A 16,804-nucleotide genomic window follows, 5' to 3' on the forward strand; every position below is an offset into this window, starting at 1 on the left:
AAATCACTACAAGTGCTCTACATGTAGCAGGTATCGTATGTGTAGTGTATTAGCTATTCACAGACGATGTGTTTTTCGAATTTCAGCTGTCGGAAGTTCGATTTTGCTTTGTGTACTAATGTGAGAAACGGATAGGATTAACGTTAAGTTAAGGTTTGTTGTTGTTATGTGTTGCCATGCATTTCGTTTTGTTGTCTGTAGCCTAGCCTAGCTAAGCTAGGAAAAGCTAACGATACAGGGTGTAACGACTAACGACCAACGTTAAACTTGAAAGGATGCTGAAGCAGTTTGATTCAATATCATGCTTTTTTACTGTCTGTTATGTTATGAAGCAATTGCGATCTTAGAAGTGATCCCATCCGTTTTGCAGCTATAGTTACATTATCTGAATAATAGAATAATGAAAAAGAAGAAACTGATATCTCAATGGAAGCTGAGCTCCAGAGATATCAAGTGAGGCTGCTGCGTTATACTCTTGACACGTTTTGCTATTAGAATGTAATGCAAATGGAAATGTTGCTATAAACCTGTTTACTTTCACTACTCTGTGTCACATGTGACTCATGTCCACCCCTTCACTCCCAACAGCTAGCTCCAGTATGAATTTGGCAGAGATAAGTGACAACGCAAAGAAGGGTCGTGAATATGCTTTGCTGGGGAACTATGACTCTTCCATGGTGTACTACCAGGGTGTCATTCAACAGATTCACAAGCACTGCCAGTCTCTCAGAGACCCTGCCCTTAAAATGAAATGGCAACAGGTAAGGTAACATCCCAGTACCATATGACATGTCTACAGCTCTAATCTAGCGTTTATGAAATGTATATGATATATACTCACTGTACATTGGTTCATATCATGTTAAGATTACTACTAGCGGTGTAAAACTAAGTTCCATTTTGTGGCCTGCTATAAGACCCTCTTTCTGCTTGTTTGCAGATGAGGCATGAGCTGGCGGAGGAGTATGAGCAGGTAAAAGGCATCGTAGCAACCCTAGAAAGCTTTAAGTCAGACAAGCCAGTGGACTTCTATGCTCCTCAGCCTGAGCCAGAGAGACTGCAGGACCCAGATGTGTGGCCCCCACCCACCCCTGCAGAGCATAGGTGCATATATGTAGGGTTTGTTTGACTGTGAGTCGATCTCCATGTCTTGTACACTGGTGGTCAGTGAGTGGTACTGATTGGTCTGCCTTCAACACCACCAAACCATTTGAAGCCGTAAATTCTTAGATTAACTTTGGGTTCTTGCTCAGGGATCACTAGATAACTGAAGACACCAAGGCACTCACTTAAGTTCTTGTTTTGGTGGATCTTCCCCTGCTATGGTAACTGATACTACACAGTAGCTTGATGGACCATGACAATTACACACACAAAATACTGAGCAGAACTAATGAAAGGTAGTAAACAGTATGTCACCTGAGGAGTGTAATGTGACTTGCCTTGTTGCGTTTATGTTCATTGAAGTAGCCATATCAAGGTTACACAGAGAACTGGCAGAGCAGGTTCAATTGTCAATTACGTCATTGCAAATAAGGGAAAGGAGGTGCACCATGAGTGCCACTTGGCAAGCTATAGACTCTTTACAAAAAGTGTCAGTAGTTTCTGTTCGGAGGCATGTTTTCCTAACCTGTGTGTGCGTGCATGAATGCAGAAATCCTGCTTCTGTGAAGCGTCCGAACAGTGGCATGAAACAACAGAGGAAGGATTCTCCTGGCCTCCAGCACAGAGGTGCTGTGCCAGTAGCACGGGGACAGACAAACCCTAAGACAGACCGACCAGGACCCAGGGATGCCCGTGGCACCAAGCCCAAAGATGACAAGGTCTGTCATTACAACTAGCAGTCTAATACTGTCTGTAATATGTAACTTGTATTGTCTGTATAATACAAATTGTCTACAGATGTTTTGAGTTCTGGAGCGGCATTGGGCATTTAAATCTATGACAATATACTAAAGACCAAATCTATGACTGCCGTAAAAAATAATAATAATCAAGTCTGAAATAATGTCCTCAGCAACAACTTGAACCGTTAATACAGTATGAAACAAGCTTAATGGTTCTGTCCCCTCCCTGGTGGGTTTTTAGATGCATGGGTCATATCATTAAGAAAGGAGTATCATAAGTCTAGGGGCTGTATTTTGATTGTCTTAAGTTCTTATGCCTTAACTTAAAGGCCTGTCCATACTGTGTCCGACCACCAAACTTTTCGTCAGAGAATTCCGACTTTCCGACATGCAGCTTTCCAAACTCTAATTCGGGGTAATGCTTTTCGGAAGATGCGAGTGACGTCATTTTGTAGTTGAACCGGACCTTTCCGACGAACAGTTTGGTGGTTGGAGACAGTATGGACAGGCCTTTAGGTTAAGGCATAAGAGCTGGTACTTAAGACAATCAAAATAGAGCCCTAGAACTGACTGTCTAGAATCTAAACCAGCGCTATTCAACCTGCGGCCCGTGGGCCACATTCGGCCCCTGCGGCATGTCTGTGTGGCCCGTCATGGTCATACCAATTTAAAAAAAAGTCTCTACTTTGAGTTTGGACAAATAATTCCTGATGTCATTTTTCAGTTTCTCTCTAAAACCCATAAGAAACAATTTTTATCTTGTTTTATAAGATAAGACTTTTATTTTATTTTGTTTGTTCCAAAAGAAGAAAGACCTCATTTCATTCAAGTATATCATTTGAGTCATTGCCTTTTTTCTAAATTATTCTAACTATCTGTTCACATTGGTGTGTTCACATTTTGTGAATGAAGCCTGTTTCTAGATTATCATTTTATATCCAGAGAGCCTGAAACCAAAAAAGTATAGGTACAAGTTATGTTTTTTTCCAAAACGTTATTTTAGGTAGCACAGGTATGTCATTGTTTGTACCAGCTCAATAAAGTGTGATATGGATAGTATTAGCCTCCTACCTCTGATATTTGTACTCTGATTTATTGCAACAGTAATGTCCTCTTCACATTTCATTTATTTTTGTTCAATGAGGTTTGGCCTTATAGATGGAAATGTGGCTGTTTTCTGTGCATTCCCTTTTAAGACTAGTCATGTAGGGTGTCCCAAAATCATTGTCTAAACGTCCAAAATAAGGCCGTCATTTTAAGCATGCCGCCCTTGGCTTGGACCTTTGGTATTTTCTGAGTGGCCCCTGAGCCGAGTAGTCCTGATCTAGACAGTCAGTTCTGTTAAGTTAAAGGCACAGAATAGATGTCAATGGAATCTTAACTGTTCAGTTTAGTATGTATTTGTTTATTTCATTTAATCATTTCTCAGGGAAAGAAAGGGAATGGAGATGGAATAGGGGATGGAGAGATGAAGAAGTTTGATGGTACAGGATATGACAGTGACCTGGTGGACGCACTGGAACGAGATATTGTGTCTCGCAACCCCAACATACACTGGTATGTTAGCAAAACATACGCATGCTTCACACTGTCCTACATCTGCATATGTTGATCCTAGTTTTTCTTAACATTGCTGATTGTGTTTATATTGCAGGGATGACATTGCTGACCTGGAGGATGCTAAGAAACTGTTGAGGGAAGCAGTGGTGTTGCCTATGTGGATGCCTGATTTCTTCAAGGGCATTCGTCGTCCCTGGAAGGTACACATGCACACGCACATACACTGTGTGAGTGAGGGACAATATTGTGGAAATTCTTAATCTCGGGGTGTGCGTGTGTGCGTGTGTGTGTGTGTGTGTGTGTGCGCGCGTGTGCGTGTGCGTGCGTGTGTGTCATCAACCTCTATAATTATAGTCAGTTACTATGCCCTTCCTCTCAAAGTTACGGTCACCATGACTCGTGTTGACTGGCCAATCAGGGACTTTCTTTCAGTACCAGCCTGCATAGCCAAAACGTTTATTGCAACTGTCAGGTCACAGTTACAATGAAAGGCTACACCGGCTGTCAGTCAGTCAGTCTGTCACGTCACACCTTTTCCCTACTCATATCTCCGCCACCGTTGGCCCTATCAATGCCAAACTTTGCACACACACTCCTTGGATGGCAAAGTCATGTCATCAACATGGATCTGTCCCATTTCCCATATTCCCTCCTGATTGGTTATCATTGCCCTCTAAAGTTTGTGTATGCGACCTAACGGTCGCTTATCTCCCGATTAGGGAGTCTTACTGGTTGATACATGTTCAACCTGTTATTCATGCCTTTTGAAAACAGGGAGAGAAAAAAAACTAAAAGCGCAATAAAATGTGGAATTATTCAAACTAGAGGTTTGCGTCCGCTCCAGCCATTTTATAGTAAGATATTATGATGTTACATGAAGTTTGACAAATTCGGGAGATTGGCCCATTTATAGTCTGGTTGGCTGAAATGTCATGTGAAGCTCACCAATCCTCAAGAGATTGGTGGCGCCTCGTTTTTGGTGACATCACCAACAAAAAGTGCGACCTGATATGAATAACAACAACACCCACATGAAATCTTTTGTAGTATGTTCTCCCAAATCTTTATATAGTAAAGATTTGTGGGCTCGCTGAAAGCGTATGTTCTCCCAGGCCAGTATGTTCTCCCAAATCTTTATGCACTAAGGTTATTCTCCTAAAAAAGATGTCCGACAGTACAAAGGCAGGGCCTTTAGCCAGTGAGGGAGCAGCAAGCCCACACTGTTTTGTAGGGACAGTATTTCTAGTTACATCTAACTATAGTTAGTTAGATATATATACATGTAAATGAAATTCAGTTCACATTCATTTTACTGCTTTTCAGCTAGACTGAAGGTACTCATTTCAGCCCAGGTGAATTTTGAATGTGCATATCTCCTTTTTTGCACAGTTATATGTGTGAGATCAGCTGTGGTGACGTTAGTCTCGTACTGCATTCAGACACAGGGATCTACACAAAAAGAACTGCTCAAGGGAACATAAACATAGCAGGCAGAGTACGATGTGTAACCAGTATCCTACACACAATATTCATTCAAGTTCACAGGACAGAATAATTAAAAGAAATATTCCAACCTTACATGCATCTTATAGAGAATACCTTTTACCCGTCACTTTATCAGTAGCTAGGAGTAATGATCGATATAGCAAAACGGGACAGACGGACGGATATACACACAAAGCCAGATGTAGGAGCAGTTAGAACCGCTCAAAAATAGATGTAATATTTGTATTTATTTTAGAAATAGTGCCAGCAGAGCGTGCAAGTACTGCGATCTGTATGTCGGTGTCCTTCTTTGTTTAAGCCCTTGCCCAGTCAGGGACCAGCATTTCTGGCAACGTCGTCATCATTGACAGCCAGTGAGGGACCTGCATTCTGGTGATGCGAGTGGTGATGTCACTGGCATCACCAGTGGTGATGCTGAGCGCATTTCATGGCACGCTCTGCTGGCGCACAAGAATACTTGTGCGCCAGGCGCAAGTTGGCACCTCATCAGATTGCAGTTCTAGTTCATCTTTTACTGAGAGGGACAACGTCCATCAAAAGTTGATGATGTCATTTGTTCATGGGCGGTTGGAATGTTATTAGCCTGACCTAATAAAAACAACGTAATACTTCCTATGCTTCCTACCCAGCCCACCGGTTGGGGAACCAGTGCTGTAGTGGCAAAGACAAAATAAAGAAAGACCTGCCATTTACTCCAGTTGGAGTGTATTATTTCCAATGGAAGAGTGAACGTAAACACAGCTTACATTCACAAATGGCGAATCAGGAGAAAATCGACTTTACTATCGACCTTTCTCCATCCCAGCAACACACTCTCGTAGGATATATTCTTCTGCCTAAACACACATCATGTCCAAGTATGTGCGAATAGGGCAAGTGGATCAACGTCACATGATTCCTAGAATATTTGGCGGCCCCGCTTTCACAAGATCGGTGGTTGTTGCAAATACCTGCATTACAATATTTTACCATGTTGTGCTTTGATGAAATAAACCCATAAAATAGAGCGATGTGTGTGTTCCGTAATGTAATTCCAATTCCAGCAAGCGTAAACATATAACATAGAGGCGAGATCAGACAGCGTCCACTTATTTGTAGGATTTGTGTGCCATTTTACCTTTAGTGGCTCCAATTGGGATGTTGGATCTTTAATAATTAAATATCTTTGGCTCCGGGTTGGTGTGAAGCCCCTCTCCTCTGTACATAGTGGTAGGTAGTACTTTTATAACTGCTCTGATGAAGGCTCAAAGACGAAACGCTTAAGCGCTTGTTTGTTGGTGTGTGCCAATAAAAAAGTGGAAATGTGAGTACTTTGTCCTCCATTGATTTGAAGTTTTGGATGTGCTACCTTTTTTGGATTTTTTTCAATTCCTACTTTTTATGTATACTGAACTCCTCTGAGAAACCCCATTGTTGATGCGCAACCTCTTTATTTAATTTTGTAACTATATTATACTATACTATAGGGCATTCACGAATAGTGATTTTTAGAATTCGAATTATTCGACCTCAAAGTATTCGAATATTCGGAATTCGACGGGTATTTTTGTAATCTAATAAATCATTAAAACGCTCCTTTGCGAGCCTTAAAAACAACCAGCAATTAACGGGTTAACCTCTGTTCGTGAAATAACAGCCATCGATTGGCTGTGAGAGGTTTTCACTGGTGGATGCAGAACTCAAGCAGCAGAGAGAGAACGGACCCTTTGGAACAGACCTACAATGCACAATGCGTCGCGGATAGACGCGTTGTGAGCTTGTACATCTGCTATTTTTGACACGCTGCACTGTCTTACGACTGAACATAGCATAAACATGCTGATGAAACTTGCGACGAAAAACGAGTTCATTTTACTAGGAAAACTCCGAAAATAACTGTTCAAGCCTATCCTATCTATCTTCAACAACCACATTTATACTGTCCATCCTTGTTCGTTACAAGCAGTGTTGTAGGCTATTGTGAATTGTTTAGCCTCGGGATCCAGGCATTATAGTGATTGTTTGATGGGATGAACGCTATGTTAATGACTTCACACGCATGTCGTTGACACCTCCGCTACTTAGCAGGCCATTAATATGTACCGAGACTCATTCCAATGTTAATGAAGGCTGGTGTGACTCGAGTCTCGACCAGTACAACAGACAAGGCTAAGATGGGTTATGATTACATTACATCACATGCTATAGTATAGAAGTATACAGTATGTAACACAAGCTTTACAAGATCATCAATTCCACTCCAATCCGTGTCGCGAAACTCTCGACCCGTTATCATAAATAAAACGGCGGACGCTTGTACCTTTATGGTTTAAAGAGGAGATACATTTGAATATCAAGCATGACATCAACGTGGTTGCGGTGAAGCGCGGTCCGAAAGAGCTACTGTAAAGAGAAGGGTGTCCTCTAAACTGGATATACTCGGCAAGAGGAACGTAACTCAGCAGCAATAAAGTAAAGTAGCCTAAAGAATTACACACTTTTGTCAGCAACGAGCAGAGCTTGCTTGTTCTGGAGAGCCCCTCCCCTCCCCTCCTACACTGAGTGACTGTCATCTATAGTGACGGGCCAGCAGTGTATGTCGGCAGTCGGCACATCAATCACATAAGCTAGCCACTACAGTGTGGTTGGATTTGACAACAATCAAACATGAATGGATTAGGAGAAATACTAACACCAGAGCTCACAGCTGCATGTCTACTGTAGAAATATTGTTTGTCACGAAAAAAAAAAAAAAAAAACGAAAATAATATTAAAATTAATTTCGGCGATTTTTCGAATAGTGTTTATAGTAATCGAATAGTGTTTTGATATTCGAATTTTCGAATATTCGGTGAATGCCCTACTATACTATTTACTATAACTATTATAGTTCTGTTCTGTTGCACAGAGTGCTGTAGTGTTCAGCACTCAAGGAGTAGGCAGACAGCGCCTCTTTAAACTCCCCTAGTGGACAGTAGACGCCACTGCAGCCCGGCAGCAGCTGGTCGTGGCCCAGGTAGGAGACCTTAACGAAGGCGTCGCCGGTCCCGCGGTCCCGGTGGAGCTCCAGCGTCAGGTCGGCGGCGTACGGGGGCCACCGCATGTCGAAGATCCCCAGGGCCATCAGGCAAGGCATCAGGGTGGTGTCGTGTGCCGAGTACAGGATGAGCTTCCTGTCCGACCTTGACGCCAGCCGGTCCTCCATGTTGTCCACCATGGTTCTGAGGAGCGGCCCCATGCACATCTGCAGCGTCTCCCTGCTCCGCTCCTCCGGCTGGTAGAGGTGGAGCATGGTGTCCACGGCGCGCCGCTCCACCATGTCTCTGGTGGACGCGTCCTGCAGCGCGGCCGGCAACGGCAGGCCGTGCGTCTCTCTGGCCACCATGATGTCCCTGATCAGGATGAAGCTGAGGCGCCGGTCCGGGTGATCGGCACCGGCGGCGATGCCCAGCGCGTCCCGCACACTCCGCAGGTCGGCCAACGCATCTGGGAGAGCGTCGCCGCTGACGATGTCCGCCCACCGCCTCTTCTCGGTGAGCCGCCACAGCTTGCACCCGTGGTTCGGCAGGAGGATCTCGGATGCCGCGTCGGCAGTGACGATGGGAACGACAACGTCGTGGCGATGGTCGAACAGGCCAGCGACCAGACAGCGGGCCGATTCGATGGTCCTCACTATGTTGGTGGAGCGAACGTAGACCTGGTCGGGGCTGAAGCTGGCGTTGAGGAAGGAGGGGGTCTCCTCCACGTAGCGCCTCCTCATCCTCCGGCCCACCTCGTACACCTGCTGCATGCCCAGAGCCGTCAGTTGGCCGGGGAAGGCGCCGCCTGCCAGTAGCTGGCTGCGCTGGCTCTCTTCCAAAGGCGACGGGGGCTGGGGGCCTCCCTGCAGGTCTGTCACCACATAGGGCACCAGGGTGTGGGCCGGAGGCCGCAGGAGAGACCCAGGCTTCCACTGGGCCTCGGGGACCACGTCAGGGAGGGACCACAGTGGGGTTCTGGCCCCGTGGCGGAACAGCACCTGGACCAGGCTGAGCTCGTAGGGGGAAGAGGAGTTGGAAGTTTTCTTCTTTTGTTGCTGTGACCACAGTCCAGAACCAAACACCATGGACGCTGACAGCAAACCCAACAGGCTCAATCTGGTCCAGAAATGCCTCATTATTGCTGATGGCGTCTTATTAGAGATGTTCTGTGTAATCCTTTTGTAGTTATGTTGTCCTATCTGCATATAGAGTATGTTAATACTCTACATAGAGGGTGTGGGTTTGTAAACCTTCAACTATTGATTGAAATTGACATTTCCGACTAAGTGGGAATAGGTGTCTCGATGTCAGTTATATAGATGCTCCAGGGCTTTGGTCTGTCATCAGTCATAACACAAAGCTTTGGTCTGACATCACTCTGACATCACATACAACTCAAAGCGTCGCCAGGCTACCTTTATTCACTGAGTAACTAACTAGAAGGGTGCAAATGGAAATTGCAAGTGTGGTTGCCGTTGACTCTAATGGGGAGCCAATCAGAGAGGGGGGAAAGGATGACATCATGATATCAAGGTATCGTGATGTTTGATTGGCTGAAGGCTTACATCAGATGATGACAAGAACAATAGTCTGGTTGCCCTGCGGGGCAACAACACTAACTAGAAAGGTGCAATACTGGGAAATGGCAAGTACATTGATTGAACTCAATGGACTTTGGTTTTGGGGTTACACTATAAAGTTGGCAGAGAACTATAGTGTGTTTCCCTATAGGCAACCACACTAACTAAATAAAAACTAAGCTATGAAGACTAAAACTAAGACTAAATATATTGGCAATTTCGTCAAAAAACTAGACTAAAATGTTAGGGAAGGACTAGTGGAGAAGACATAGATCGTCTATTTTCAGCATGCAACCAAGTGTGAAATCTGCCATTACGATGCCATCAAGGCCTGCCAAAATACATTTAGTCGACTAAGTAAAATGAAGATTTAGACAGATAAAATCTTCTGGTATTTAGTTGACTAAAACAAACGTGTAAAATAAAAGTTAACAAGTTCCACATGAAAATCATACAGCGCACAATAATCCTCTTTATACTATAACAAACCTTGAGCGCTTTGTGCCAAGATGTAGGCCACGCTTCAGAGCCCAGACAAAGCCAGATGTTGGAGCTAACTCCTTCCAGGAGCACCGCCCAGAAAATGGACTGTAAATGTAAATGTCTTCTGTGCCGTAGTTCTCTGTTGTCTCTCCAATTCCCTGTCGTCTCACCAGTGGTGAGCTGACCACCTCTAGAGTGGTGGCCATTCAGTTATTTGTTTTGTTTTCTACAAAGAATCTTTGAGTACACAGAAAAGTCTGATGTATTATATTGCATGTCGAGTGAATTTAAATGGGACAGTAAGTAAAACTCATAGTTCAGCCAATCTTTGTCCTGATACAGATTACAGTGATGTGTATAAAAAATCACACCCGTGTGAACTGAGCGGTGGAGTCTGTGTGTGTGTGTGTGTGTGTGTGTGTGTGTGTGTGTGTGTGTGTGTGTGTGTGTGTGTGTGTGTGTGTGTGTGTGTGTGTGTGTGTGTGTGTGTGTGTGTGTGTGTGTGTGTGTGTGTGTGTGTGTGTGTGTGTGTGTGTGTGTGTGTGTGTGTGCGTGCGTGCGTGCGTGCGTGCGTGCGTGCGTGCGTGTTCTGGCCTGGCCTGAACAACAGCGCCCCTCCCTTAACATGTGTGGTCAGAAAAGGTACTACTTGAGGCTACATACAGACCCACCCACATACATACATACATACATACATACATACATACATACATACAAACAAACAAACAAACATACATACCTACACACACGGCCACGCTATGGAGACGGTGTGACCACCGCTCAAAAACATAATCTAGCACTGGCAGGAAAATGGTTAATAGTATTGTTTTAACAGCATTGCATGCTTTATCTTTGGGCAGGTGTTTTGTGTAAGGAATAAATACTTTTTGCACAAGATTTGTTTGAATTACATGGCACAGATACAGTGCGACATAGTCGTTTGGCTATTCAAAAGGCACATGTCAGTCACACTTATTATACACTCCAGGTATGAGACCGTCTTCTGTGTCCTTTAGTAACATTTTACTTGTGTCTGTCCTCTCAGGGCGTGTTGATGGTTGGCCCTCCAGGGACGGGGAAGACCATGCTGGCCAAAGCTGTGGCTACGGAGTGTGGCACCACCTTCTTCAACGTGTCCTCATCCACCCTCACCTCCAAGTACAGGGGCGAGTCTGAAAAGCTGGTCCGCCTGTTATTTGAGATGGTAGGGCATGTGTCTGCAGGTTGCATAGTGACAAACGATTAATAATGTAGCAATGTGGTAATGGAACAATTCCCAGTAGGGATGTGTGATTATGAATAATCAATGTGATTCCCTATGTCAAATTCTTTCCTCCTTCCAAGGCTCGGTTTTACGCGCCAACGACAATCTTCATAGACGAGATCGACTCCATCTGTGGCAGACGAGGAACGTCGGATGAGCACGAGGCCAGCCGCAGGGTGAAATCGGAGCTGTTGGTTCAGATGGATGGTAAGTAGGTCAGAGAAGAGAGGGGATGGTATAGAGGTTCACTATCAAGGACCACACCACTTTAGATTGAAACGAGATCTATTAACAAAAATGGAAAGGCAAACGATTAACAAAATGAATGAGAAAACGATTAACGAAAAGAGATGATCCACGACTGATCATTTGCCATCCAGACCCGACTTGGGTGGAGAACTTCGGGGGTACCGGCGTAGCTCCCGGGCACGACGAACCCCCATCAGGAACCTATAAAGAGGAAATATACAGATCCTTCTCAAAAATTTGAATATTGTATAAAAGTATATTGTCTTGAAACTTTCATATATTTCTTGAAACTTTCATATATTCTAGATACATTGGGACATCCAGTGAATTATTCCAAACCTTTTTTTGTTAAAACTTTGAATTTTTATGGCATACAGCTCATGAATATCAAAAGTCCATATTACAATATTACATGAGACCACTCAAAACAAGGATTTATAATAGAGAAATTTCAACCTTCTGAAGTCAGAGTTGCTTGAAGTCCAGTGGGAAGTTTCTGACGTCAGTTATGATTTGGGGTGCTAGGGCATCTGCAATGCTTTTTCACACAATATTCTAATTTTTTGAGAAGGATCTGTATAGAGGAATAGAGAGCAGTAGGGTGGGGGGAGGGTTGACGAAAACGAGAACGGGGGGGAGAGGAATAGGTTAGGAGGCATTTATATATGGGTTGAGGTGCCCTGATTGGAGGAGATGTAGATAGGAGGTGTAGATAACGGAATTGGAGGTAGCTTGATAGGAGGTGGAGATAACGGAATTGGAGGTGTGGCCCTGCTCCTGAACGATACTTGTTCCAACTCCATTTATGGGCGATTTCCCAGACACTACTCACACAGGAGGTTTTGATGCTTTCGTGAGAGCAGAGTAACTATTTGGAAATGGCAGGTGCAGTCGAAGGCCTGAACCCCACCTGGACCTGGCTACCGCGTTCATCTGCTTCCCCCTTAAACAAACTCGACTGTCATACCATGGAAACCAGACGAATAGTGAGGGACCAGTCAGGGCCCAGTATGCAAATGTGGGTGGCATTTCTTTGAATTCAGACCTTGGAAATGCAGGTTCCATACAGGGATTCCAGACTAATATCTATAGCCTGGCTATGCCAGGCTACAACAGTCACACATAAACACAATATTTGGAGTGAGTATTTGTACCGGTATATACTATTGGTGTGAGTAAAAGGTCCTTTGTTTGGACTTGGAGCATGCACATTCCATTTGCTACCAGAGACACAGTGAAGACACTGCAAAAAAGGAAGTGAAATAAATAAATGTATACAGTAAAGAGTTCAGGCAAGGCACCTTTATCGCCATTTGTAATTTTAAAATATTTTAACATTGAATGTAGTTTCTAACAGGTTCATTTATATCTTACCTGTAAAAAATTAAATGCAAAAGGAACATTACCACGCTGATGTCATTTGTACGGGTTTTTAACCGTGCATAGGGAGTAATGACATATGAACAATGATGCAGGATAATGTGTGCGTGCTTCGAGGTACGTAACTGTTGACTGTACACTTGGTAATCAGGTGTTGGGGGAGCGATGGATAATGATGACCCATCTAAGATGGTGATGGTCTTGGCCGCCACCAACTTCCCCTGGGACATCGATGAGGCGCTTCGGCGGCGCCTGGAAAAGAGGATCTACATCCCCTTGCCCACAGGTGAGTTATCACCCATAACACGACACCACAAGAGAAAGAGAATTTGCTGTCCACAAATTAATTTTTAAAGTTTCCAACGTCACATCGTGCATTGCGCAGAAGGTGTGCGGCAGTTCCGGCGTCGCAGCCGAGAGTGATCTACAAGCTCACAACGGTTGCATCTGCGACGCAGTGTGAGCTTGTATGTCAGCTGTTCTCCGGATGTGTCCCACACATAAGTCTACTGTAAATTCTCGCGGAAACAAGTGGATAGGCACAGCATCTTGTCAATCCCTTGGGTGTATGCTATAATGCAGTACAAAAATACTCCAGCAGGGGGAACCTTCAATGCTCATTGAGAACGTGTACAGCAGGGGTCTTCCAACATTTTCAGGCCAAGGACCCCCTAGTTGAGAGAGAGATTAAGCAGGGACCCCCACTTATCATAGATTCCAAATAGTTTAATTGTTTGATAGCACAATCATCTGTGTATTTTGGATTCATGTCAATTTGTGTTTTCAGATATTTAACCACTTGAACCGTTAATACTTAATAAACTTGACCTTTCACTCTGTACTTAGTCTGCTCTTTTTCCCCCTCTACACCAAACATCTTGCCGAAAATAGCCGATCTACAAGCTCACAACGCCTTGCAGCGTGAGGCGTTGTGAGCTTGTAGATCTGCTATTTTTGGCTGGTCAAGTGCTTAATATAAAAAAGGAGAAAAAAGATTTCTATCACAAAAAGATTTGGAGGACCCCCTGAAGTAACTCTGAGGACTCCCTAGGGGTCCCGGACCCCCTGTTGAAGACCCCTGGTGTACAGACTCTCTATCTCTCTGTGTGTGTGTGTGTGTGTGTGTGTGTGAGTGTGTGTGTGTGTGTGTGTGTGTGTGTGTGTGCGTGTGCGTGTGTGTGTGTGTGCGCGTGTGTGCGTGCGTTTAGCGGAGGGCCGTGTAGAACTTCTGAAGATCAATCTGCGGGAGGTGGACGTGGCAGCTGACGTAGACCTGGCCTTCATAGCGGAGAAGATCGAAGGCTACTCTGGAGCAGACATCACCAACGTCTGCAGGTCTGCTTTTGTGTGTGAGCGAGAGATGGGGAGATATATAAAGTTGTTTTATAGAAGATAAATAGATATATCTTTATTGATCCTCCAGGGGAAATTCGGTTGTTCATGGCATTAGAGCAGTAGTGAAACATAGGACATAACATGCATTTTCTGTTTACTAAAGACTAAAGAGATGGAGAAACCCATGTTACCAAACACACACACTAGCAATGATTACTAATAAAATATGTGCTATTTAACATTTATTTTAACAAAACAATATCCCGTACAGCACCTTTAATACCAAGATACGTTGGCTATAGAGCATCGCAGCGGAAGTGGATTCCTGGGGTCACTTAATATTCCCCATTCATTTTCGCCATAGACTTTTACAAAAATATTTATAACAATTATGTTAAGCTTCGAACCAAGCCATCCAGGATGGAGGTGAATCATGACCATATAGCCTTTTTTTCTATGAAAAGAACATTTTGAAAATCGCTAAACAAAGGGTAGTTATTAAATGTAGTATATCAAATAATGTAATATTAAAATATGTTTTCACATAGGATCAAAGGTTATATGATCATGATTCACCTCCATCCTGGATGGCTTGGTTCGAGGCTTAACATAATTGTTATAAATATTTTTGTAAAAGTCTATGGCGAAAATGAATGGGGAATATTAAGTGACCCCAGGAATCCACTTCCGCTGCGACGCTCTATTGGCTACAGATTGTAACTTGGGTATAACTGGATAAATATCAAAATACCAAAGATTAACATTCTAGTGGGGCGCTGATTATTTGCAACCCATATTGTGTCAAACATAGTATTGTTCTCCTCACCAAGCTGTTGAATTTAAGCATACAGAAACATATCTGAAAATAACGCCATTGAACAAATTAGACGTTGTTTATGCCCCTCTTTGCCACCCAGAGATGCATCCATGATGGCCATGCGTCGTCGAATCCAGGGCTTGAGCCCGGAAGAGATTCGAGCCCTGCCCAAAGATGAACTACAGATGCCTGTAACCATGGAAGACTTCACACTGACCCTCAAGAAGATCTCCAAATCCGTCTCTGCTGCCGACCTGGAGAAATATGAGGTCTGGATGGCTGAGTTTGGATCTGTGTAGAGAGGGCTACAGCAAGACCCAGAAGGGACAGAACTTTGTGATGGGAGAGTGTGCTCACCAATTGGAGTAGACTGTAGTACGATAGCTGGTGAGCAAGGGATCAAGCTGAGATCAGGATCTCAGTGCCTTTTTGAAGGACATTTTTGACAAAATTGTATTGACTTGGCTCCCACTTTCACTTCCTATTCCGTTACTGTGGCTGCACACTGGTGTGCTGTGACCACACATGAATGTTTGTGTAATCACTGTATTAGCTGACTGACTATTGACCTAAGGTGGAAAAGGGCCCTTACCTCTGCCACTGGTCAGACTTTGTACTTGAATGTCATGTTTCTCTAGTGTTGGGAATGGGAACCTTTACTCTAAGAGCTAGCGTAACAAAAGATGGTTGAGGGAATGCACTACCACACACACACACACACACACACACACACACACACACACACAGGAGCGTGTCGCTGTTACTACATGTCATCTTTTCGACACCCAACTCTAACCCTCACCCTAACCTTAACCTCTGTGGAGTGAGTCGCTAACCCTCCGGTTGAAATAATGGACGTTCGCAAAAGCGAGATTTCCCCCACACACACACACACACATGCACTGCACTGCACTGCATACTCATACACACCATAGTGTTTAATGTAGCTGAGTAAGTGATTGATTGATGAAGGTTGAGGAACGACTACTACATATGAAAGTATTTGTGAGGCAACAGTTTGCCGTAATTGATTATTACAAGTAATTAGTGCTTTATTTCCACAACCACAATGTCGAGGTACGTGATCATATTTCATTTGGCAATGCACTAAGGGCCATTTTACTGTACTAAGCATGTTGTTAACATGTGTCATTCTTAGTAATATCGTTCATTCCTTTTGTTTTATTTATTTTTTTATAATATGACTTTTATTCGTTCTGTTTCATAAAGTGATACAATTTTCACAAAGTGAAGATTTGCGAATGTTGGTGTAAGCATGCATGCTTAGAGCTTGCACTGTTTAGTCTGTTTTATAACTTGTTGTTCATTGGTGTTGACAAAATCATACTGGATACGATTTCTTTTCAGCTGCCTGAAATTTTATTTTAATGAGAAGACATGGATTTTTACTCTACAAGTTATTAAGATTTTGTCAAATATACATGTCATGTGTATATATATGCAAATATACATGTCATGTATATACATGCAAACTAAGGAGTTTGTATAATATGTCATTTTGGCCAGTATTGCTCAAAGGACAAGAGGGAGTGCATACTTAAAAGAAATACATCTGTGAGAATGGTACAGAGTCTGGTATACTGTCTCTTGGTAAAGGAACCTACACGAGTGGGAACAGACTGGCACATTATGGATTACAGTCTCAAAACAAAACAAATTTTACAGCAATGATATCAAGTAATGGGTTGGAACTGATGGTGAGATGACATTAACAGGATGAATGGTTTAGTTGGAAATAACCAAGTAAATATTAGTTGTTACCC

The 16,804-nt window shown here is 43.5% G+C and overlaps 2 protein-coding genes across 2 annotated transcripts; one reads left to right on the plus strand and one right to left on the minus strand.

Annotated features, from left to right (window-relative positions):
- Positions 1-599: 599 nt before the first annotated feature.
- Positions 600-15,474, plus strand: katnal1 (katanin p60 subunit A-like 1; the record flags this gene model as incomplete). Its single annotated transcript, XM_080752992.1, has 10 exons — positions 600-761; positions 941-1,104; positions 1,655-1,823; positions 3,277-3,404; positions 3,502-3,607; positions 11,021-11,179; positions 11,320-11,446; positions 13,020-13,154; positions 14,077-14,203; positions 15,121-15,474. The coding sequence occupies 10 exons, from the start codon at positions 600-602 to the stop codon at positions 15,317-15,319; spliced, it is 1,476 nt and encodes a 491-aa protein (XP_080609118.1). The 3' UTR covers positions 15,320-15,474.
- Positions 7,777-9,048, minus strand: LOC308308063 (lysophosphatidic acid phosphatase type 6-like; the record flags this gene model as incomplete). The annotated part of the gene is made up of 1 exon (XM_080753433.1): positions 7,777-9,048. The coding sequence occupies one exon, from the start codon at positions 9,046-9,048 to the stop codon at positions 7,777-7,779; it is 1,272 nt and encodes a 423-aa protein (XP_080609559.1).
- Positions 15,475-16,804: the final 1,330 nt, after the last annotated feature.

This window comes from Nannobrachium achirus, assembly GCF_963921795.1.
Source record: "Nannobrachium achirus genome assembly, chromosome: 22".
NCBI classification, from domain to species: domain Eukaryota; kingdom Metazoa; phylum Chordata; class Actinopteri; order Myctophiformes; family Myctophidae; genus Nannobrachium; species Nannobrachium achirus.